Source organism: Balaenoptera physalus (genome assembly GCF_965194825.1).
Source record: "Balaenoptera physalus genome assembly, chromosome: 11".
NCBI lineage: Eukaryota > Metazoa > Chordata > Mammalia > Artiodactyla > Balaenopteridae > Balaenoptera > Balaenoptera physalus.
This window is the reverse complement of record NC_138896.1, coordinates 22,755,044-22,781,239: the sequence shown is the minus strand read 5'-3', so window position 1 is coordinate 22,781,239 and position 26,196 is coordinate 22,755,044. Positions and strand designations below refer to the sequence as shown.

Genomic DNA, 26,196 nt, shown 5'->3' with positions numbered 1-26,196 from the left:
CCAGCATACTGTTCCTCTCCTTCCTTATCTCCCCTACCAGAAAAAGTAGAGGCAGGGAAGAGTGGGGGTCATGGGGGAAGACCAGGCTCTCTCCCTTTTACTCTAAGCTAATAGAGCGAATCTAGGACTGGCTGTTGGCTGGAGTTATTTAAAAAGGAGTATTGATATGAAAATGTGATTGAAACAAAAATAAACAGATCTTTGTGTGCAAAATTATGCCTTAATAGAAGGAAAGGAAAAGTAAACAGTCTTAATAGCCAGAGAACTTTTTTTTTTTTAAGAGTTGGTATTCATAATTTTTTTTAAATTATTTATTTATTTATGGCTGTGTTGGGTCTTCGTTTCTGTGCGAGGGCTTTCTCTAGTTGTGGCAAGTGGGGGCCACTCTTCATCGCGGTGCGCGGGCCTCTCACTATCGCGGCCTCTCTTGTTGTGGAGCACAGGCTCCAGACGCGCAGGCTCAGTAGTTGTGGCTCACGGGCCTAGTTGCTCCGCGGCATGTGGGATCTTCCCAGCCCAGGGCTCGAACCCGTGTCTCCTGCATTGGCAGGCAGATTCTCAACCACTGCGCCACCAGGGAAATCCCAGAGAACATTTTTAAAGCTAAACATGACTGACAAATTAGGGAATTTGATTCAGGGTCATTAGGCAGTTGGCAACCCAGTGGAAAGGGAGGGAGTAAACAGCACAGTTTGTAGCAGTAACGATAGAAATAAAACTGTTGCACATTTACAATCCATACGTTGAGACTCCTTAGTAAACTATATACATATATCATCAATCACTGATACACACAACATTTAGATAATCTAATGGTTGGGGGCCATTTTAGGCAGATTTCCTTATTTTGCCCTGAAACCCTAGGTTGCTTCCTGCCTCAGTGTCTTTGCTCATACTTGGCATCCTCCTCTGTGTTTTGTAAAACAGCAGCCATTCTTTTTGATTCATTTATGAAGCCTTAGCCAAATGTTTGTAACAACATGCCAGCTTTCTTTCCCTTAAAGTCTTTGATAATCCATATAAAACACTCCTAGTAAGGGCTGTCTCAATTGAAATAGTTTTCTGGGATGGTGAAAGGGTCTGAAAGCTGGAGGGTGGGGCAGAAGGGTTGAGAGCAGTCTTCTGGGAGGACCACTATTGGAGGGGGTGGTTTAGGGATGCTGCAGAAAACTCAGGAGAATTTTGTGATGAGTTCTGGGAAAGAGACTGGAAATTGGGGGATGGGATGCTTGGTGGAGAGCGTTAGCCCCTATGGAGATGGAAAGGTGGGTTCCCATGACTATTGGTTTCTGCTCTACTTTTGGTGAAGCCAACAGTTCAGGAACCTCCTCTGGAAAAGGACAAGTATTTCAGGGGGCTGATATTTCTTTTTCATTTAAGGCTGCTCTCCAGTAAATGGGCAATTGGTTCTCAGGGGCCCCTCCCCTCTTCGCAATTGTCAGCCCTCCTTTGCAATAAAGGGAAGGACCTCCAGTGAAAAGCCAAAGGAATCTGGGAGCTAGGAAAGGAGATGGAGAGAGGAGGAGAGAATGGCTCTGGCGAGTGGAGGGTGACACGTGTGACATTTCTAATCAATGTCCTACATAATTTCACATTGAGCTCAAGAAGGGAGGAGTTGAAGGTGGGAAATTTCAATATTCTGAACTCTTCAGAAAACCTTGGCACATATTCTGCTTACAGTTTTTTTTTTTTTTTTAGAAGTGCTATTTCAAGTGAGTTTCCTATTTTTGTATAATTGTTCACAGCTTAGTTCACAGATCCTTTAAAAAAAAAAAACTAAAGAACTGGTCTTTATGGAGTTTTCTCCTCTGATCAGTAACACACTTCGTTTAACCCAGAGGGTCAAAAAGTCTCTTTCTGAAAAGCAATTTAAAGAAATCCCACAGTCTTCCTCTGGAATCCCAGTGCTGCAGCGTCTTCCACTGAACCTTTCCCATTTTCTATAATCCTCACATACTACTACCTTCTCTTTATCTTCCTCTTTCACCCCACTTCCCCAACCCATTGAAAAATAGAGTGGGGAATGTGGTGGTCTGAAATACAGGACTTGGAAATAGTTATGACTTGAAAATAGTTTTCACATGAGTGAACTTTTAAAACACTCCCAAGAGCAGTCTCATTGTGGAGATGACAACCCTATTTTCACAAACTCTGCTAGCACATTCTGAGACACCTCTCTCTCTCTCTCACACACACACACACACACACACACACACACACACACACACCCCTGCATTTTTTCCTGTACCTTTCCCCTCGGCTTCCAATCATTTGATGTATTCTCATTGTTTTTAATAAAAACACACACACATCCCTTTGGATAGCATAGGAGATCTTCCTTGCAGGTACTCAGAACCATTTTTAGCTCTTCACTCAATTACACATCTTTGCTTTCAATTTTGCCTCTTCTGCCTGGAATGCTATGCTCACTTTCCTATCCTTTGCCTGGTCAACTCTTACCTCAAAACTTAACCTACAACTACTTCCTCAGGGAACCTCTCTGACCTTGATTCTCACACCCCCCAGCTCCTTGTCTGGGTTTGGCCTCTCTCTACTACCATGACTACACTTTCCTCAACATTATTATCACATTTGTACTATAAAATCTTGTATGAAACTAGAATATAAAGAAGATTATTTTGATAAGGGAGAGGGTAGTCTAGAGACTTTAAGTCTATAATTGTGCTAAGAGAGTCATAAAGAGGTTTTGAGACTAATGGTGGAATAGTGAAGAGGGAATAGATAAGAATTTTCCAAGCAACAACAGATAAAGTGCTTGAGGAATGAGAGACAGTATTAAGATAAAGATGACTACAATATAACAAGCTTGGGTATCAGGCAGAATTTTCAAACCACTCACAGTGGAGCTGGTTGTGGTCAGGGAAGATACAATAGTTTGTTTTTTGATCATGCTGATTTCAAGCTGATGATAGGACATGTAAAGCAGGCATTTGCAGGGCGTTACACTATTGCACATGCAGAAGGCTCTATGACTGGTTAGAGATTGGGAAGGTGGAATTTATTATATCATAAAAATGTTAGGTTGGACTAATAGGTTAAAGGGCTCTGAAGACTGGAAATTGTGAGTCTGGATAAATTCTCTTGAGTCTTGAAGAACGTACAATTAAGGAATGCAGGGAAGGATAGGAGTTGGAAAAGGAGTAAAAGCAACTAAAAAGGGGGACAGATGAGGACTTGTATAAACAACTCTTGTTTTGGAGACTCACTTTTGCCTTTTTCATTTTAGCTCTACTTATCTCAGGCTTGGTGTAGAAGATACAAAGATGCACGAAAATTTCTCCCTTAATTACTGCCGAGCAGAAACGTGGATGATCCTCATGGAAATTGTCTCCATAGGAAACCAAACGGTTACTGAATTTGTCCTTCTTGGTTTCTATGTCATAGCTGAACTGCATCTCCTTTTCTTTATTGCGTTCTCTCTCAGCTATGCCTCTATCATCCTAGTGAATATGTTAATCATTGTGGTGATGGTTAGCTCTCAGAGGTTCCACACACCCATGTATTTCTTCCTGGCTGATCTGTCTTTCCTGGAGATCCTCTGTATTTCCACAGCAGTGCCAAAAATGTTGAAGGGCTTCTTGCAGGAGGCAGCCATCTCTGTGGCTGGTTGCTTGCTCCAGTTCTTTATCTCTGGTTCTCTGGCCACGGCTGAATGCTTCCTACTGGCTGTCATGGCATATGATCACTACCTGGCAATCTGCTACCCACTCCTGATGGGGCCCGGATGGTATTTGGGGCTGGTGGTCATAGCGTGGCTCTCCGGCTTCATGGCAGATGGATTGGTTGTAGTCCTGATGGTGCAATTGAGATTCTGTGGCCCCAACCACATTGACCACTTTTACTGTGACTTCATGCCTTTGATGAGCCTGGTCTGCTCAGATCCCAGTGTAGCCCAGATGACAACATTCATTCTCTCTGTGATCTGCCTCACTGTTCCCTTTGGACGGATTCTGACATCTTATGCCTGGGTCGTGGTGGCTGTGCTGAGAGTTCCTGCTGGGGCCAGCAGGCAAAAGGCTTTCTCCACTTGCTCCTCCCACCTAGCTGTAGTGTCCGCATTCCATGGCACCCTCATGGTCTTGTACATTGCACCCTCTGCTGTCCACTCCCAGCTCCTCTCCGAGGTCTTTGCCCTGCTCTACACTGTGGTCACCCCTCTCTTCAATCCTGTGATTTATACCCTGAGGAATAAGGAGGTTCATCAGGCACTACAGAGGCTTCTCTATGTTAAGCAAACTGAAACAATTGATTGAAGGAGGATTGTGGTAAAGATTTTATTTGGACTTTGGGATGTCTTCTGGGGTTGGTTGGGTAGAAATAACTTTGCTCTGTTCTGACATTTCTCTCTGTGAAAAGTTTTATAGTTATCATACTCACGTGAAAAATGAGTATTGTAGAGCAATAATTTTGAAGTGCTAACTTAAAAATTTTACTTTAATATTTTATTATTTCTTTACTAAATAATCTATGAATATTTACTATAGGAAATAGATGTACAAAAATAGCAACACAAAGCAAATCTAGAAATCTTGGCTACTTGGGTGTATATGTATAAAACAAGTTGAACCATGGAAGTTTGTAATCTAGTTTTCCATTGACTACTATGTCTTGAACCTCTTTTTATTTTGACAAATACGTACTTATTTATTCTTCTGAGCTTTTTAATATAGCTAAACATGATTTGTTTAAATAATCTTCTATTGTGAAAATTTTTAGTTGTATTCAATTCTTTCACCATGCAAATATAGTTAACATCTAGATTTTCCTACAATAAATTCCTAGGTGTTGAATTGCCAGGTTTAAAGACATGCATATTAAAAATATTTAAAGCTGAATGCATTGTAATTGTTTAACTGTTTTATTGTAGAAAATTTCAAATATACACAAAAGTATATAGAGCATTATAATGAACCCCATACAGCCATCATCTAGCTTCAATATCAACATTTGCCAATCCTATTTCAACTGCCTGAAGCTCCTTTTTTTTTCTGAAAAATTTTAGAGCAAATTCCAGATGTTGTGTAAGTATTGTGTTGTGTGAGTCATGTAAGTAATTGTTCTACATGCAAGTACAATTGATCCTTGAACAGCATGGGTTTGAACTGGTCCACTTAATATGCAGATTTTTTTCAGTAGTAAATACCACAGCAGCACAGCATTTGTGGTTGGTTGAATCCAGGGATAGGGAACCTCATACATACAGAGGAACCATGTATACGGAGAACCAGCTCTAAGTTATAGGTGAATCTTCAACTTCTCAGTGGGTTGTTGCCCCTCACCTCAGTGTTGTTCAAGGGTCAACTGTATTCAATATGCTCTCTGATTGATAAAGGCATTTAAAGAAAAAAACATGCTGACCCTGACATTATGATACTTAATATACATTTCCTCAATGTCATCTAATACACAGACCATGTTCAAATTTCTCCAATTATCTTTAAATTCTTAAAATTAAGATGTAAACAAGATTCACACAATGTATCTTGTTATGTTTCTTAGTCCCTTATTTCACAGCAGTCCTTCTCCCCTCTTTTTTTCTTACCTTCAACCTACCGGAGAAATCTGGTTATCTCTAGAATGTTCCATATTCTAAATTAGACTTTCTGCTGACCTATGGTTTTGTTTGGCATATACTCCTATATCTTGTATTTTATATAAACTTGTTTTGTGTCGGTCTCAGCCTATTGATGGTGTAGTGGTGCCATCAGCTAGGAATGCCTGGGCATTCACCTGCCCCCACCAACATTTATTTCCCTGACCAGAGCCAGTGCTGGGGCTGGGATGATCATTGTGGTTCTTGTTATGATTGCAGGATGCACCTCAGCAACAATCATCAGGGAACTTTGAAAAAACAAGGTTTATTACCCATAGGCCCTGGAGGTTACATAGCATACCTGGGGCCACACAAAGAGATCTTAGGTAGAGAGAGAGAGAGCATGGACCTGGGGCTCTGCCTTTATTGGGATCGAGGGTGGGGTGCCTAGGGTTGCGTGGGTTCACTATTTATTGGTGAATATAAAATGCAAGACCAAGAATTAAAGAGTAAGAAGGGAAAAGCAGAGTCACTCAAGCAGTCAGTTAACTGAGGTCACCCAGAGTTTTCTAAAAGGGGAACTTCATGGGTGGGGTGGCCTGGCTCTTTATCTAGTTGTGTAGTTGACTATATCTTTATTTGAGATGAATGTGTTTGAAATAGATGCCTTGGCAATCAAAAGCTTAATGTCAGGCACTTGCATCACAATTAAAAAAGGTAATTATCAGGCACTTACACTACAAAACTGATATTGAGATAGAAGCTTAATTGGATCTTGGTTAGCTTTTTAGCAGAATAACACAAAGTTGCTGCGATTTCTACTGCATTATATCATGAGGCACACAATGTTTGGTTGTCCCATTTTTAGTGATGCCACCCATCACTGCCACCACTTTTGTTTGACCATAAGTGGCATCCATCTGATCCATGTATTATTCAGTTCTCCATCAGTCTTTCACCTAATATTTTTAGCTTCCATTGATAAAAGTTGATAATTAATGCTCAAGTGATTTAATTCTTTGAACATATTTTGTTTTCATGTTTTGAATTTATTTGTAGCTGTTGTACAATCTTTGTGGATTCCTACATCTGGGCCACATCAAGTTCAGTTTTTATTGACTTCCTTTTCTTTTGAATATTGATAAGATTTTCCCATGTATTTGTATGACTAATAATTCCTTGTCTGAATACAGATCACTGTGGAAACTCTGGATTCTGTCATCTTCTTCTTCAGAAGATTAGTTTTTGTTCTAGCAGACATTTCAAGTCACGGAGGATCATCTTGAACTTGAGTAGGCTTGGTTTTATGCTTTGGTAGTATGGATTTGTGGAAAGCCCATGGTGTCACTCTCTTGTGTGACATGACTCAGCTTCCAAATTCTCTCTTCCTGGTGGGCACAGTCAGGGCTGTGGCTTTAGCCTGTGTTTGGCCAGGTCTAGAGTAGACCTTACTCAAAGATGTGGTTTTTACTCTTAACGCTTAGACTTTAAGAGTGGTAGGTTGATAACAAGGATATTAATGAGGTGTTAACAGGCTGTCCCCCGTTTAGCAGGGCCAGAACAGCACACTTTCCTGGTACTGCTCTTCCCCAAGCCCTGCTCTTCTTCTAGTGTTTATTTTATTTCAATTCTGTAGAAGCTTCTTTCTCAAAGGGTCTTTCCATTCACATGTACAACCTGGAAATCAGTCACAGCTACAACATCTGCCCCCAAATGTAATTTTGGGGTGTCCTCTGCAACGATCTCTCTTCTCTTATGCCTATCCTACAACTTTCAGTTGCTTCAGGTGCCCCAGGTTTCCCAAATTCTGATTTCTGCTTTCTTAGGTCAGTGGGATTGCCCATGTGTTGATTCACAACCTTGGGAATTCCCCAGGTGAAATTCAAAACTGGCCCCTATACATGGAGGGCAAGGAGAGACCTTGAACTTAGTTCTCCTGATTTCTATTTCAGGAGTTTTCTTTCCAGTAGATTATGTAATGCTCTGTGAAAATCTTGATGTTAATTGGTGCACTTTGTAAATGTGGTGGTGAAGTGGAGAGAGATTTTTCCCAAATGCTTGTTTATGGGGGTTATCCCTAATCCCAAGAACTCTCCATACCCAGAACCCTTTTCAGTGAACTCTTCACATCCTTATTTCTCAGACTATAAATAAAGGGGTTGAGAGTCGGAGTTACCAGGGTATACATGACAGCAGCAACCAGCTCCCCAGAGATGTGAGAAGTTGGGACTTCCGGTAGGTGGCAAAGACTGTGCTGTAGAAGAGAATGAACATGGAGAGGTGCGAGCTGCATGTGGCCAGGGCTTTCTTTTTACCCTGTGCTGATAGGACCCTAGCTACAGCAAGGAAAATATGGGCATAAGAACTTATGATGCAGAGGAGAGGGCTGATTCCTAAAAGTCCTGTCAGAACCATCAATAGTTCCTCATTGAGGTGGGTATCAGAGCAAGAAAGCTGTAAGAGTGGGCTGAAATCACAAAAAAAAGTGGGGAATCTCTAGATTAGTATAGAGTGACAGTCAGGTTAGCAACAAGGTTTGGATGAAAGAGTCTGAGTGGTCCACTCCCCATGACACACCCACCAGTAGTCCACATCTGCAAGGAGTCATTAGGAGTGGATAGTGTAGAGGATGGCAGATGGCAGCATAGTGGCCAATAGCCATGGCAGTCAAAAGCAGGCTGTCCATATCAGCAAAAAGTGGAAAGAAATATAATTGGGCCACCCACTCAGAAAAAGAGATCAATCCATTGCTGGTCCACAAAGCCTCCAGCATTTTGGGGGCTGTTTTGGTAGTGAAGCAGAGGTCCACCAGGGAGAGCTGGCTAAGGAAAAAGTACATGGGGGTGTGGAGGTGGATGTCAGCACCAATAGTCAGCAGAAGTAGCAAGTTGCCTAAGAGACTCAGCAAGTAGAGGGCCAGGAAGAGACCAAAGAGGAGCTGTTGTTTGTCTGGGTCACTGGACAGCCCTGAGAGGACAAAGTCAGAGTTCTTGCTACAGTTCATTCTGCCATCTTGATGTGCTACATGAAAAGAGTCAGCATGAGGAGGATTCACTCACTGTTAGCTACAGGTAGATAGAACCTTGGATCCTGTCTATTGGCAATGGGTTTTCCATATGACACCAATATGAGGAATGGATAAAAAACTAAAACAGCAATGAGGACAAGAGTTGGACCTCATAAAAGATGGTCAAAGTAAGGAGGCATAAAGGTAAGAGAATGAGAAACAACAGAGACTTCCTGGAGTTATTAAAGTGTAAAGGAGTTTTCTTAATTAAACTTTGTATGATTGATGGTTTAACTACTTGTTCGTGAATCTGTTTTCTTCATAAGACTACCAGTCTTTCAAAGCAGAGGCTGCATCTCAGTACTTAGCTTAGTGCTTGGCATATAGCAGGGGTCCAGTAAATGCTCCTACCCACCTACACAGTCACTATTCTAGTTCAGGGTATTGTTGATGACTGGAGAACGGTTATCCTCCTAACTGTTTTAACATGGATCTTGCCCCATCCAATACATTCTCCATACTGTAGTCAGCGTTATCTTTTCAAAAAAAGAAAATCTCATCATGTCACTTCTTTGCTTAAAAATGGGTCTCCATATTTTAGAGAGTAATCCCTTGACGGTTGTTTCATTTGCAAATATTTTCTCCCATTCTGAGTGTTGTCTTTTTGTTTTGTTTGTGGTTTTCTTTGTTGTGCAAAAGCTTTTAAGTTTAATTAGATCCCATTTGTTTTTTTGTTTGTCTGTTTTTATTTTCATTTCTCTAGGAGGTGGATCAAAAAAGATCTTGCCGTGATTTATGTCAGAGAGTGTTCTGCCTATGTTTTCCTCTAAGAGTTTTATAGTATCTGACCTTACATTTAGGTTTTTAATCCATTTTGAGTATATACAAACAGCTCATGCAGCTCAAAATCCAAAAAACAAATAACCCAATGGAAAAATAGGCAGAAGATCTAAATAGACATTTCTCCAAAGAAGACATAGAGATGGCCAAAAAGCACATGAAAAAATGCTCAGCAACACTAATTATTAGAGAAATGCAAATCAAAACTACAGTGAGGTATCACCTCACACTGGTCAGAATGACCATCATCAAAAAAAAACTGTAAACAATAAATGCTGGAGAGGGTGTGGAGAAAAGGCAACCCTCCTACATTGCTGGTGAGAATGTAAATTGGTGCACCCACTATGGAAAACAGTACAGAGGTTCCTCAATAAACTAAAAATAGAGTTGCCATATGATCTAGCAATTCCACTTCTGGGCATATACTCAGACAAAACTATGATTTGAAAAGATACATGCACCCATATGTTCATAGCAGCACTATTTACAATAGCCAAGACATAGAAACAACCTAAATGTCCATCAACAGATGAATGGATAAAATAGATGTGGTATTTGTATATACAATGGAATATTACTCAGCCATTAAAAAATGAAATGATGTTATTTGTAGCAACATGGATGGACCTAGAGATTATCATACTAAGTGAAGTAAGTCAGAAAGATAAAGACAAATACCATACGATATCACTTATATGTGGAATCTAAAAATATAACACAAGTGAATACATCTATGAAACAGAAACAGACTCACAGAGATAGAGAACAAACTTGTGGGAGTTCCCTGGTGGTGCATTAGTTAGGGCTCGGTGCTTTCACTGTCGTGGCCTGGGTTCAATCCCTGGTCAGGGAACTATGATCCTGCAAAAAAATAAAAAAGAAGAGACTTGCGGTTGCCAAGGAGGAGGGGGAAAGGGAGGAGAAGGGAGAGGGGATGGGGGAGGGAAGTACTGAGAGTTTAGGATTAGCAAAGCAAACTATTATATATGGGATGGATAAAGAGAAAAATCCTACTGTATAGCCCAGGGAACTTATTCAATATCCTGTGATAAACCATAATGAAAAGAATAGGAAAAAGAATATATGCAAAACTGAGTCATTATGCTGTACAGCAGAAATTAACACAACATTGTAAATCAACTATACTTCAATAAAATTTTTTAAAAAATGGGTCTCTAGAAAACCATCGCTATTATGAAAAATACCCTGCCATGTCTTACAAAGCTCATTTGTTTTTTGTTTGTTTGTTTGTTTGTTTTTTATTTTTATTTATTTATTTATTTTTGGCTGCGTTGGGTCTTCGTTGCTGCGTGTGGGCTTTCTCTAGTTGCAGCGAGCGGGGCTGCTCTTTGTTGCAGTGTGCAGTCTTCTCATTGCAGTGGCTTCTCTTTTTGTGGAGCCCCGGCTCTAGGCACGCGGGCTTTAGTAGTTGTGGCTTGCAGGCTCAGTAATTGTGGCTCGCGGGCTCTAGAGTGCAGGCTCAGTAGTTGTGGCACACGGGCTTAGTTGCTCCGCGGCATGTGAGATCTTCCCGGACCAGGGCTCAAACCCGTGTACCCTGCATTGGCAGGTGGATTCTTAACAACTGTGCCACCAGAGAAGTCCCAGCTCCTCTGGTTTTGACCTCAAGGTGTCTCACCAGCTTCATCTTGCACCACAGTCCACTCATCATCTGATCCCCAGAAACACTGGCTGCACTGCATTCCCTTATATGCACCATGTTCATTCTCTTCGCTCTCAGTCAGCTCTTGCTCATCCTTCTAAGCTCATGTTCTAACTAAAATGCTTATTACAATGATATACTGTAGGTAATTTATCTTTACCTTATTTTACTACAACTGCAACAAATAGGTTATTATTCCTTGGCCCCAAAGACACTATAAATGTAAAGTACCCTAGGTCTGAAGTTCACAGTCAGAGATTATATGCATTACAAAATTCATAAACTAACTCAGTAAACATTCCATCTGTTTAATATGATACAGTATTCAGAAATAGTAAGACTGATGTAATTTTATCCCTTATCTGTATTCTTTTAGAGTTGAAATTAGGTGATAGTTTTACCTATAGAGTTCCAAAGCAACCAGAGGATAAACTCATGTAATTAGTAAACTCCGTGGGGAAAAACAATTCATTGATTGTTTAATAAACTGCTTTTTGTTTGAATTAACTGCCTTGTTAATTTTGCTGAATGGCCAAGTGAATAGGAGCTAAAACAGATTGTTGCTATGTATATGTGGTGACCAAAAGTTTCTGGAATTAGTTCAATTTTTAACTCTGCATCAAATCAATAAGGCTACTTAGATGGTGTAATAGGATTCATAAAAGGTATTCAAAGAAATATACAGCCTCTGTACATGTAAATAAAGGTTGATAATAAGGAGGATTTTTTTCCTGGCATCAAAAACACATGTACAAACAAAAGGGCAGTATAGGAGAGAACATCAAAACTGATACAAGAAGGGGGGGGGTGAGGGTGGGGTGGGATGAACTGGGAGATTGGGATTGACATGTATACACTAATATGTATAAAATAGATAACTAATAAGAACCTGCGGTATAAAAATAAAAAAATAAAATTCAAAAAAATAAAAAATAAAAATGATACAGGAACAACAGTGTCTGTAATGTTGAAGAGGAGGAAAAAGAGGAGGAGCCTGGTTGTGATGATGATTATGATTACAAAGGTTGAGATGTAGACATTTGGAAGTGAATATGGAAAGTGGCTGTTAGCAAATGGTGGAGCTTACCCCAGGAAAGTGTCATTTAACTTTTATCTCAAGCTCAACAGCTTTGTAAGAAAAATATTTGTGTGATCAAGTGATGCTTATGTCATAGTTTCAAGGAGGAACAACTCCTCAAAATATAACCCACTCTTAAAGTTATATAATTAACTTTATGGATTTATTACTTAATCAAAATACATAAAACCATGAGTGACACAGAATATTAAGCCCTTTCAATGATTCACAATTCAGTGTGATTGGGTCTGACGTATTAACTTTTTTTTTTTTTTAGATCTTTATTGGAGTATAATTGCTTTACAATGTTGTGTTAGTTTCTGCTATACAACAAAGCGAATCAAATATATGTATATTATCTTTAGAACCATTCTGGGGAATTCTTTGGCGGTCCAGTGGTGAGGATTCCCGGCTTTCACTGCTGGGGGCCCGGGCTCGATCCCTGGTTGGGGAACTAAGATTCCGCAAGCCTCATGGCGTGGCCAAAAAAAAAAAAAACCACTCTGGATATGATTAAATATGTAGAGATTTTGGGAAATGAACACAGGAGATATGTTAAGAGGTGTTCCAAAACGGGAGAAAGCATGCAAATAAGTGAGCTTTGGATATTCATGACAAACTTTGCAGATTTTTAGTTCTACCTAAGGCTGACACTATTTTTTGTTTTTATGGTATTGTCTCCTAGCCTTTCATAAGGAACAATGGAAACCAGCAATGGAAGTTCCAGAACAGACTTCATCCTTCTGGGCTTTTCTGATCAGCCCCAATTAGAACACATCATCTCTGTGGTTGTCTTCATCTTCTATATTGTAACTCTGGTAGGAAACACAACTATCATTCTTGTATCTTACCTAGACATCCAGCTCCATACTCCCATGTATTTCTTCTTATCCAATTTGTCTTTTTTGGACCTCTGTTATACAACTAGCATTATCCCCCAGATGCTGGTAAATCTATGGGGTCCAAAAATGTCCATTACATATGGAGGGTGTGTGCTCCAATTCTTTGCCCTTGACTTGGGAGACACAGAATGTCTTCTCTTGGCTGTGATGGCTTGTGACCGCTATGCTGCTGTCTGTCAACCTCTTCACTACACAGTAATAATGCACCCTCAGCTTTGCCAGAAGATGGTGTTGACTGCCTGGTTAGGTGGTCTTGGCAGTGCCTTAATTGTTTGCTCTTTGACTTTGAAGTTGCCAAGATGTGGGCACAGGGAGGTGGATAATTTTTTCTGTGAGATGCCAGAGTTGATCGAGATGGCTTGTGTCTATTCAAAAGTAATTGAGATTGTTATCTTTGCTCTTGGAGTGGTATATTTCTTCTAGTACCTCTATCACTAATTCTGATCTCATATGGAGTTATCACTCAAGCTGTCACGAGGATCAAGTCAGCAGCAAGGTGGTGAAAGATCCTTAATACATGTGGTTCCTGTCTCACAGTAGTAACTCTGTTTTATGGAACAATCATTTATACGTACATGAAGCCGCAGACTAGCTCCCCGCAAGATGAGGGGAAGTTCCTTACTCTCTTTTACACAATTGTCACACCCAGCCTTAACCCTCTGATCTACAATTTAAGAAAGAAAGATGTGAAGAGTGCAATAAAGAGAATACTGTGGATAGAAAAAGGGCCAGCAAAGTCATGAATTAGATGGAAAAATCAGAATGTAGAGAGCTAAAGAAATAATATTGACCTTTTCCAACGGAAGATGAATCAATTCATTTATTAGAAGAGCATTTCTTGGGTGTTTACCATGTACCAAGAATTGTACTAGGTACTGACCTTGTAAATAAATAGGAAGAAGAGAGAAATGATAAGGAGACAGAGATACAAATATATAAATAAAATGTAATTCATGCATTTAAAAAGTTTCAAGACTAATCAGGGACTAATCAGGGACTATAGATAAATAAACATATAATTATGAAATGTTGTAAGTACAGTAATGTACAAAGAACTGAGGAAAGATTTCTCATAAGCATCTATTCTAATGTAAGATTGTACTGAACTTCTTTCCTCCCCCGATGTACCACTTTTATTAGAAATAACACTCTCTTTCATTCACCTGTTACTGCCAGAGGAGCCTCTGGTGGAAACTAACAGCCCACCAATACCCATTCCACCTTCTGCCTCAAGTTTTAACTGAGCGTAGGGCTACCATGCTACTAATTACATTTCCTAGCCTGGCCTCCATCAACACAATTCCAGGGAAGTGATGTGTGCAACTTCTGGGTCATCTCAAATATGAAGCCACTTGCTCTCACCTTCCACCCTCTCCTTCCTCTTGGCTGGAATGTGAACGTGAAGGGTACCTACTCTGACAAAAACCCTAAGAGGGAATGGAACAGTAAGATGGGAACAGAACAACTCCATCAGCAGAGCAAAGCCTCTAGATTATTACGGGAGAAAAATGTTTCATATATTATTTAATATTAATTAAGCCACTGTATTTTGGGATCTGTTATAAGAGCTTAGCTTTTACCCTTATATGGCCTATTAAGGAGTTTAGGCTTTTCCCTGTAGGGCAGTGTGGTCCCTGGACCAGCAGCATCAGCATCACCTGGCCATTTACTACAAAAGCAAATTCTTGGGCCCCACCTCAGACCTACTGAATCAACAATGAGTTTGGACCCAGCGAACCATGTTTTTCAATAAGGCTAAAGTTTGAGAATCACTGTTGTAGAGAATAGGGAGACACTGAATGTCTCTAAACAGAAAATTAATGTGGTTTTATAGATTTTAATTTCCTTCCTGATAGATATGTGAAAGAAGGTGGATAAGGATTTCTCAAAGCTTTTAGAGAAGTACTTTCCAAATGTCTTGAGTGTCAGACTCCAGGTCATGACCAGTCCAACTTTTTTTTTCCCGCCAATCTGGAGAAAGGAGAAAAATAAGAAGTTTCAACTAAGGTTAAATGAAGTCAATATAAAAGGTTATTCCTTATTTAATACTATCTTCTTGCACTTTGGCTTTATAATGTTCTTTCTTTTGTTGAATTATGGTGGTAGTAGATGGTGATTTATTGGAAAGGGGCTTGATGCTCTGACTTGACAAAATAAAAATTTAGTAATCTCATGTTTGCTCCCTTTTTTTCACTTTATTTTACTGGTACATACACTCAAAATCTGGGGATCTCTATGCTGGAGAATAAAATAAACTTCTCTACAAGTTGGTCATTTCAGAGATTGAAAATCTTCTCTGCAAGTGAAAGATTCCTCACATCTACAGTGCCATTGCTATGTCATTTCAAAGGCAAAGTAAGCCACTATCTGCCTGTAGTATCAAAATTTGGGCTAAACTGATGTTAGGCTATTTCTCATCTGTTCTTTCAGTTCTATTAAACAAAGGCAGACCTTTGTTAACAGAAAAAAAATTCCTTTGTGAGAGAGAATAATATTAGCTATTTGACATTTGTCAGAAAAAGCAGATACTTCTTAAAGAGGACACTAATTATTATCACTAGTCTATAAAAATATAGATTTTCTTTGGAGTTGAGGATTCAAGAGATTTTATAATTTTTTTTAAGATACAGTAGTATAAACAAAGGAAATACTGTCAAAGAATAACATAACTTTAACCTATTTTTATCTAAGATTTTAGGTGCCCATTTACAATATCCACATGAAAATGATGGGTTTTAAGCTCTTGTGCGCCAACTGATATATCAAAAGAAAAGTTTCCATCCTTGCTATCATTGTATCCTGCTGGTAAGAAATGTTTCATGAACTCTGAGTACAAATATGGCCCATTGCTTTTCTTTATTGTCATTATTTTCCGATTTATTCATTAGCCCTCAACTGCAATATTAACAGAACGTCTCTCCATTTTGAGCTCCCTTTCCCCCAGAATGATCTCCAAATTTGAAATTCCAAAAATGAGTTTATATCAGTTCGCACACCCAACCAGGAAAGGACCCCTAAGTCCACTACTGCCATTTCGGCTTAGTGCCACAAGGTGTTGCTATTGAAAAAAATGGTCCTTCAAGGCATAAGCACTGACATGGTAACGAGAACTAAATACTTCAGATCTCCGCAGAGGTCACAATGGTCCTTATAGGGAAGTAGATTCCCTTCCCCGCTTTTTCATAACAATTGTGTCCCAATGAGCCCTGCCTTCCATCTCCCTGAGTAGCAGATCTTCATTTTCAGGTCTTCCAGTTTGAAATTCATCCATCTTCATCACAGAGCTTGCAGCCCAATAACTGGCCAAATTTGTTTGGGTGTGAGGTCCTTGAGACCCTGATCACTGTGCCCTCTTCTTCCTTGGGGATCCCCGTCTCCGTAGTGTCGGACAATTTTTCCTTCATCAATCAATCCTCCAACCCACACCCCCCTCCCCAGACCCCAGACACACACACACACACACACACACACACACACACACATTTTATAATTCATTACACTCTTTCCCAGAAGATGGCGCTCTCCATCCACACCCTCTCCATACCCCCAGCATCTCTAACTCAAATTTGCTGCAAGAATGTGGTACAACAGGCCTTAGGATAAATTCTGCAACATCACACAGTGAGAACCAAAGAACAAGATTTACTGGGGAAACACAGAAACCAAGAGTCAGGCACGAGAGGCAAGGTGCCTCCGTCCTCTCATAATCCCATGGAGAGGTGAACTAGGGCCAAGGCCAAGCTGTTTGACATGCAGTGGGTCAGTGCTCTAGTCCTGACCCAACTGCCATACCTTCTCAAAAAGTAAACTTGAATGCTACTTCTTAGTGAGACATCAAGACTACTTGGTTGCCAATCTGGGTTTAGATGCCAGCTGTTTGAAGAGAGCCAGCTACCTGGCACCTGGAGACCATGGATACTGTGGAAAGTTGTAGCGCCTCCTGTTAGGGAGTGTAAGGCACTGGTCCTACGGTAAACTGAGTTTAGGTGCAGCCCCTCCTTCCAGGAGGAGGGGGAAACCCCAGTTCCAGCTAGCTCCTTTCCTAGGCAACCTAGAGTGAGATCCCAGGATCACTTTTGAATAATTCTGCTCATTGCCACACAGAAGATTAAGAAAAATACTGCACACAGTGTTCAGTATGCTCTGTAATTAAAGTGCTCAGTAAATATTAACTATTGTAATTAGTCCTATTTGACTATTGTTCCTTTTATATAGCTCCCTTAGGAACCTCATATGCGAAGAGTATCAGAAGTAATTGACAAGGATGGACTTAGCCTTTTCTGAATCTGTTAGCAAAAAGGAAAAACATCTAAAAGTAACTCAACCCTCACACTCAACTCTCTATGTGTAAGTTGGACTTAAACTACACATTAAACCAGATGGACTTAACATTTACAGAACCTTTCATCCGAGAGCAGCAGAACACACATTCTTCTCAAACACACATGAATATTCTCAAGGATAGATCATAAGAATTAATATTGTTAAAATATCTATACTACCCAAGGTAATCTACAGATTCAATGCAATCCCTATCAAAATTCTAATGGTATTTTTCACAGAAATAGAACAAACAATCCTAACACTTGTGTGGAACCACAAAAGAACCTAAATATCCAAAGCAATCTTGGAAGAAGAAACTTCCAAGAAGCAGCACACTTCCTGATTTCAAACTATATTACAAAGCCATAATAATCAAAACTGTATGGTACTGGAATAAAAACAGACACATAGATCAATGGAACAAAACAGAGAGCGTAGACATAAACTCATACATATACGGGTAATTAATTTACAATAAAGGAGCCAAAAACATACAATGGCGAAAGGACAGTCTCTTCAATAAATGGTGCTGGGAAAACTGGATAGCCACCTGCAAAAGAATGAAACTAGACCTCTATCTTACACCTCTCACAATAATTAACTGAAAAAGGATTAAAGACTCAAATGTTATGACCTAACCATAAAACTCTTAGAAGAAAACAAAGGGGGAAATAAATGATTTTTTGGGTATGACCCCAAAAGCACAGTAAAAAAAAAAAATCAACAAAATGAAAAGACAACCTATGAAATATGAGAAAATACTTGCAAAACACATATCTGCTAAGAGGTTAACATCTGAAGTATATAAGGAACTCATACACTCAACAGCAAAAAAAAAAAAAAAATCCAATTTAAAAATGGGCTGAGGACCTGAATAGACATTTTTCCAAAGAATATATACAAATGGCCAACATGTACATGAAAAGATGCTCAACATCACTAGTCATCAGGGAAATGCAAATTAAAACCACAATGAAATATCACCTCATACCTGTTAGAATGGCTATTATCAAAAATACAACAAATAACAAGTGTTGGTGACAATATATAGAAAAGGAAACCCTGTGCATTGCTAGTAGGAATGTAAACTGGTATAAACCATTATGAAAAAAAGTATGGACATTCCTCAAAAAATTAAAAATAGAAGTACCATATGATCCAGCAATCCCACTTCTGGGTATATATCCAAAGGAATGAAAACAGAATCTCAAAGAAATATCTGCACCCCCATTTTCATTGCAGTATTATTCATAATAGCCATAATATGGAAACAACCTAAGTGCCAATCAGCAGATGAGTAGATAAAGAAGATGTGGTATATATGATGTGATATATATATATATATATATATGGTATATATGATGTTTTATATATATATATATACATATAAGATGGAATATTACTCAGCCATGAGAAAGAAGGACATCCTGCCATTTGTGACAACATGGATGGACCTTGAGTGAAATATGCCAGAGAAAAACAAGTACTGTATGATATCACTTATATGTGGAATTAAAAAGAAAAAAACAAGGTAGAAAAATGGTTGACAGGGGCTGGGATTGGAGAAATAGGGAGAGGTTTATAAAAGGTTACAAGGGGAATTCCCTGGCAGTCCACTGGTTATGACTCTGCACTCTCACTGCCATGGACCCGGGTTCCATCCCTGGTTGGGGAACTAAGATCCCACAAGCCATAAGGTCTGAGGATCTAATGTAAAACATGGTGACTGTAGTTGATAACACTGTATTTTATAATTGAAACTTGTTGAGAGAGTGAAACTTAAATGTTCTCACCTCTCCCCCCAAAAAAGAATAAATATGTGAGGTGATGGTATATTAGTTAACTAGATGGGCGGGGAGAGGGTGATATCCTTTCACAATGCATACACATATCAAATCACCACAGTGTACACTTTAAATATCCTACAATTTTATATCTCAATAAAAACTGAAATTTACAAAAGAAAGGCAAAGCAGGGTAAGGGGAAACAATGATGGAAAGTGCTATTTAGGAAGGGTGGTCAGGAAGGTCTCTCTGAGTAGGTGATATGTGAGCAGAGACCTGAATGAAGTAAGGGAGTCAGTCTTGTGAAAATTATGGGGAAGAGAATTCCCAGGAAATCGCAAAGGATATGTTTGACGTGTTTGCCTAACAGCAAGAAAGTCAGTGTGGAGCAAGTGGCAGTATTGTAGGAGATTCTTTCTATGGGAACAGCAGGGGAAAAAGCTAATCATGAGAGGCATTATATTTCACATACTATAATTCTTATTCTAAAAGTGATCATTCAGAATGTAGGATGTTCTATAAAACAAATTGCCTGGACTCTTTAAACAATCAATGCCATGAAAGAAAAAGGTGAGTGATTTGTTCTGGTTCCACAATATACAACAGAAATATCATGTAAGCAACAAATTCAAGTCACATATGTATTTTAAGTTTTCCTGTAGTCACATTTTTAAAACTTAAAATGAACATCTGAAATTAATTTTAATCATTTGTATTTAATTCATATATCTAAAATATTGTCATTTCAACATGTGATCAATATAAAAACTGAGGTATCTTACATTTTTTCTGTACTAAATCAAAACTGATATGCATTTTAACTGAAAGCACATCTCAATCACCCTAACCACATTCAGCTCAGTAGCTACATGTGACTAGAGGCTACCGTATTAGAAAGCATAGTTCTAAATTAAACTAAACTAAAGAAACATAACTATTACAATGTGTGTACCTTAACTGGATTCTGACTGATGGGGGAAAAAAACAGCTATAAAAGACTTTCAAGGATAATGGGGAAATTTGAATGTGGGCAGGATGTTAGATGTATTATTGAATCAATAATTTTCTTGGGTATGAGAATGGTATTGTGACTGTGAAAAAGAATGCCATTATTCTCAGGAAAGCATGCTGAAGTACTTAGGGATAAGTATCATGATATCTTCAACGTATTTTCAAATGGTTCAGAGAGAGACGAAGTAAATATGGCAAAATGTTTTATAAAAGTGGGAAGTGAGTGATGAGAAGCCACTGGAGAATTTTAAGTGACATCATCTGATTTGCATTTTCAAATAATCTGGTTGGCTGCTCTGCAGAGTCCGTCTGGCGTCTATCCTGCAGGGAGACCAATGGCATGACCTAAATGGAGATGGTGAGAAATGTATCCAGGATATATTTTAAATATAGCATTGACAGGACTTGCTGACGTTCTTGAGATTAAAAAAAGGAAGAAGACTTTCAGGCAAGAGAGTGGTATAAACACAGGTATTTATTTTTCCCATTCCATGATTTGCCTTGAAATGCCCCCAATGAATAGAGAAATAGCATGTGTGTGGTTTATGTAAACATATTGTTGACATAGAGTTGATAGCAGAGCATCACTGAGTTTAACAGGATTGGAGCGAAGGTCAGGAGAAGATACTGGCAATTAAGACCCCTTGCCTAAAGAATACTGATACTCAGCCAGAACTTAGAATAAGGGAACCTAAAGGAGTCAGCAAAGGCAAGAGGAAAGGAACAGTTGGAGACACTGAAAGGCAACCCAGAAAAAAGCATAGCATGGAAACCAAGAATTCATTCCATTCAAAAGTTATCTATTGTGTCCCCCACTGCCACATTTACCAGGCAAGGTTCTAGTGGCCTAGAATATCTCAATAAACAAGGGCCCAAGTTCCTTGTCCTCATGGAGTTTATATTCAAGCAGAGGGACAAGATAATACACATAATAAATAAACATTATAAATAAAATATATATTAGAAGTTATTAAGAGGTACGGAAAAAAGTAGGGTAAGGTAAGAGCAATTGAGAATACCAGGAGGCAGGATACAATGTTAAATAGGGTTAAGTTTCCCCAAAAAAGTAACGGCTCCTTGGTTTCAAAGTAAGGGCAGGGAGGTAGATGTGGATGTGGCTGAGAAAAGAACATTGGACTTAATTTTTCACTTTCACACTCAGGGAGTTTCTCTTCAGTATGTGTTCTTCTTTTATGCCCATTGAGATCTGTGTTCACTCTGAAAGCTTTCTCTTACTTTTCACATTTATACGGTTTCTCTCCTATGTGGACTCTTTTGTGTACGTTAAGTGCTGAGTTCTGATGAAAGGTCTTCCCACACTCATTACATCCAAAAGGTTTCTCCTCAGTATGAACTCTTCTGTGGTGCCTAAGGCCCAAGCTATAACTGAAGGCCTTTCCACAGTCTTGACACTCATAAGTCTTCTCCCCATTGTGGATTCTTTTGTGTTCAGTAAGATCTGACGTCCCACAAAAGGTCTTCCCACACTGGTTACAACCACTCGGTTTCTCCCCATTGTTAATTATTTTATGTTTGATAAGGTCAGATCTGCAACCGAAAGCCTTCCCACACTTGGCACAGATAGGGTTTTTCTCCAGTGCAGATTCTTTTGTGTTTAGTAAGGTCTGAAGTCCCACTGAAGGCCTTCCACATTCTGCACACTCATAGGGCTTCTCTCCAGTGTGGATCCTCTGATGCAGTGCCTAAACTGGAAGGGCTTGCCACAGTCATTCATAAGGCTTCTTCCCGTTGTGGATTTTCTGGTGCATGGTAAGGCAGCTCCTGGTCTTAAAGGTTTTCCCACAGTCACTGCATTCATAGGATTTCCCCTCATTGTGAATCCCTTTATGCTGAGAACAGGCTGACCTGCTACTAAAGGTCTTCCAACATTCTTTACATTCAAAGGGTTTCTCCCCATTATGGATTCAGCAGCATTCAGTTAGGGTCGATCTCTTCCTAAAGGATTTCCCACAGTCCCCACATTCATAGGGTTTTCCTCCAGTGTGAATTCTCTTGTGTTTACTAAGAGCTGAGCTCCCACTGAAGGCTTTGTGACACCGGTTGCACATACACAGTTTCTCCCCACTGTGGTTTCTTTTGTGTAGGGTTAGGGCAGAGCTCCGGCTGAGGGCCTTCCCCCATACTTTCACATCTGTAAGGTTTCTCCCCAGCGTGGATTCTTTTATGTAGAGTGAGGGCTGAAATCACCCTGAAAGCTTTTCCACATTCATCACATTCACAAGGCTTCTCTTTGGTATGTTATTTCCTCATGGAGAAAATGACTGCCGACAGATGTTTTTACAACCTGTGCTATATTCAAAGAAACAGTGCCCATTCAAAATTCTCTCATACCTGGTATACTCCAAGCTTATGTGCAAGCCTTCCTCTAAATCCTTATCTTTTGTTCTGAAATGAGGATTTTCTTAGCTTTGTCTTTTACCTTCCTAGAATTTCTATTCTTATCTTTCAATGCTTCTGTGGATTTTCCACACTGATTCTTCTATTTGTCAAGATGACCCAATGTGACTGCTCATTTTCAAAACATAGTTTTTCAGTTGATTCCCTACCTCCAGTCTTGGTCTTAACACTGGACACTAAAGAGAGAGAGGGGGAGAAAAGAAGAAAGGAAGGAAGGGAGGGAGGGAGAAAAAAGAAGAAAATGTCACTTGTTTATTGCACTCATGTGGGGGAAAAAAAATGGATGGTAATTATATGGAAGAAGAAAAATGGGCTATGGTGAGACATTTTCTAAGCCTAAACATTGTTTAAACATTATGGGCAAGACACAAGACCAAATTAAGAAATACTGGGATAGTGCTATCCAAGAAAGACAAAGGAAAAGGAAAAGGAAAATGAGTTGAAGTAGAAAATAAAAGGAAATAAAATATGTGGTAAAATAAAATGGAAAATCTAAGCACGTAAAGATATGGATTTATAACCTCAGAGTGCCCTCCAAACTGAACAAAATGGAACTAAAAGATAGGTTATATCTGCAGTGATCCCACCAAAGAGGCTCAAGAACGAGATGCAACTCAAAGAATCTGTTTAGCCCTGGCCTAATGTCACACACCTCACTTTGAATACATTCTCTTCTGACTGCTAGATTATTTTCAGTATTTTCTTTCAAAATATAACTCTAAACTCCTCTTCTATATATATAAATCCCTAAACACCCCTCCTGTAGAAAACCTCCCCTGATTAACTTTGATCCAACCCTTGTCAAACAAGGACTGAGTTGTCTTTGAGTTCTCTTAAAAATTACTGTTCACTGTGTACTAATATGTGAGTTGTTACATATGCTATTTTGTTAAATCTTAGCTAATCAGGTCACATATTTATTTTGTCTCCCTAACAAGAATGCAAAGGCTCTTCTGGCATAGATTCTACCTATTCTAGGAATAATCTCTTCAGCAAAATCCAAAATAAAGTTTACAGTAAGTCCCCTACATACAAACCTTCAAGTTGCGAACTTTCAAAGATGCGAACGTGCCCAGAGAAAGGACAAAGAGAGTCAAGAAGAAGAAGAAGTAACTGAAAAACCGAAGAGATTCATGAAGCAGGAAATGGCAAGGGGATTTTCTTTATTTGAGAAGACACTGTTAGTTTTGAGGCACAGGACCCGAACGTAGAACGGTACATGAAGGTTGCAGCAGCCGTTCAGAATGCAATCCAGTGCTACTGTGTCATCTATGATGAGAAAAAAGGAGCTACTACCCAGACATCACTGGATCGTTTTTTCTCAAGAGGGTAGATAGAATTGAATCCAGCAAGGAACCAGAACCTGTGCCATCAACATCAGGCATTAGTGAAATCGCAGCTTGCCCTCCATCTCCTACTGCTGATGATCCTTCAGCTCTACCATCTCCCACCTCCTCTCCCTCCTCCAGTCAGTAACTCTTCTTGCCTGTTCACTAGATGGCAGCCCCTGTATGCCAGCGGTTGGACTGTACTACTGTACTTTTCAAGGTACTATACTGTAATATTAAAAATGTTTTCTTTATTTTTTGTTTGTTTTTTATGTATTATTTGTGTGAAAAGTATTATAAACATATTACAGTACAGTACTATGTAGCCGATTGTGTTAGTTGGGTACCTAGGCTAGCTTTGTTGAACTTAAGAACAAATTGGACTTATGAACGCACTCTCAGAATAGAACTCGTTCGTATGTAGAGGACTTACTGTATCCTCAATATAAACACAGTATAGTTGAACAACAAGGGGGTTAGGGATGCTGACCCTTTGCCCAGTCAAAATCCGCATGTAGAGACTTCCCTGGTGGTCCAGTGGTTAAGACTCCGAGCTCTCAATGCAGGGGGCACAGGTTCGATACCTGGTTGGGGAACTAAGATCCCACATGCTGCACGGCGTGGCCAAAACAAACAAAAAAAACTACAATGAGGTACCACCTCACACCAGTCAGAATGGCCATCATTAAACAGTCTACAAATAACTAATGCTGGAGAGGCTGTGGAGAAAAGGGAATCTTCCTACACTGTTGGTGGAAAGCAGTATGGAGCTTCCTGAGAAAACTAAAACAAAACTGAATTACCATGTGATCCAACAATTCCACTCCTGGGCATATATCTGGACAAAACTATAATCAAAAAGATACATGCATCCCATGTTCATAGCAGCACTATTCACAATAGCCAAGACATGGAAACAACCTAAATGGCCATCAACAGATGAATGGCTAAAGAAGATGTGGTACATATAAACAGCGGAAAACTACTCAGCCATAAAAAAAAAAAAAAACTCCACACGTAACTTTACAGTCCGCCCTCCATATTCGCAGTTCTACATCCTCCCGCAGATCATGTACCATGTACCAATTGAAAAAAATCTGCATGTAAGTGGAACCACACATTTCAAACATGTGTTGTTCAATGATCAAGTGTATATTATTGCAATGATGCTATCTATAGACTGTAGACAAGCGGCGACACCTAAAATAAGAGACTGGTATACACATGGGTTTTTTCAGTGATCATACAACAGATATTTATTAAACATGAATCATATGTCACTGTGTTCTAGGGATAACTACAGTCCCTCGCTTCAAAAAGCTCACAGTCTAGCACAATGCTTCTCAAACCCTTTTCTCTTCTGTACCCTATACATTTACTCAAACATAAAGCCAAATATTTTATTCCCATTTTACCTCTGACCCTACTCTCACAACACCCTGTACCTGCTTCTATCATGGTATTCATCACACTGGAATGTTATCACAGATGTCCTAGTCTGTTTCCCCAACCAGACTGAAGTACCTTGAGGGCAGGAGCCAAACGTCCTTCAACTTTATATCTCTACTGCCCAGAATAATTATCTGGCACTTAAAATATATTCAACAAATGTTGTATGAATGAATGCATGAATTAAATGAATGAATAAATAAATGAATGAATTGTTTAGCATCTGCTCCAGATGTACAAGGGGCTGACAAGGAAAGCTGGCCTTATAATACTGAGGGCTGGCCTCTCCTCCCATAGATATATGAGGTATAATACAGACCAATGTTCACTTAGGTCTATTTTTTTTAATATTCATATGTATAACAACTAAAAATCAGTTCTTGGTACCATCATTTCAAAGATATGTTCTGGAACTCACCTCATAAGCAGGATGACTGCTAGCTCCCCACCTCTCTTTTGCAGGACCCAAGAAAAAGGAATGACGTTTTCAGGCTGGATGACTATGGGCCAATGTTGAATAACTGGTGAATCGAAAGCTGACGCCAAAATCTTCTCACATGCCAAGCTCTGCCCTGGGCACTGGATGGAACCTAGATGTAGGAATGTCATCAAAGGGAAAAGAAAAAGGGATTATTTACATGTTAAAATTAAAATCCTAGGAAAGATATGAAAGAAAAAAAAATCTCTCTGGACTACAGAGAAAGGGAAAATCCAATTCTCATTCCATTTTAGAAAAAGACAGAGGATACGCACAGTCTTTCCTACAAAAGCATGCAACTTTAAAGGCTATCAATACAGTCAATAACAAAGAGGTTAAGGAAGAAACTCAATTGAGGCA

At 39.4% G+C, this 26,196-nt stretch overlaps 2 protein-coding genes and 2 pseudogenes across 10 annotated transcripts in view; 2 read left to right on the top strand and 2 right to left on the bottom strand.

Moving 5' to 3' along the window:
* OR11A1 (olfactory receptor family 11 subfamily A member 1) overlaps nt 1–4,284 on the top strand; it is a 46,255-nt gene extending 41,971 nt beyond the window's left edge. For all 5 annotated transcript variants that reach the window (XM_082415483.1, XM_082415484.1, XM_082415486.1 and 2 more), the window contains one exon: nt 3,248–4,284. In XM_082415483.1, coding sequence (XP_082271609.1) covers nt 3,285–4,274 — 990 coding nt within the window. In that variant the 5' untranslated portion in view covers nt 3,248–3,284 and the 3' untranslated portion in view covers nt 4,275–4,284. The remainder of the gene's footprint in view (nt 1–3,247) is intronic.
* Nucleotides 1–26,196, bottom strand: part of LOC309638942 (olfactory receptor 2H1-like) — a 148,240-nt gene that overhangs the window by 60,197 nt on the left and 61,847 nt on the right. The window lies entirely within an intron of this gene.
* Nucleotides 7,618–11,164, bottom strand: LOC309638934 (olfactory receptor 7D2-like; annotated as a pseudogene). Its single transcript has one exon. The product of its transcript is annotated as an olfactory receptor 7D2-like (transcript).
* Nucleotides 11,176–16,492, top strand: LOC309638932 (putative olfactory receptor 2W6 pseudogene; annotated as a pseudogene). Its single transcript has one exon. The product of its transcript is annotated as a putative olfactory receptor 2W6 pseudogene (transcript).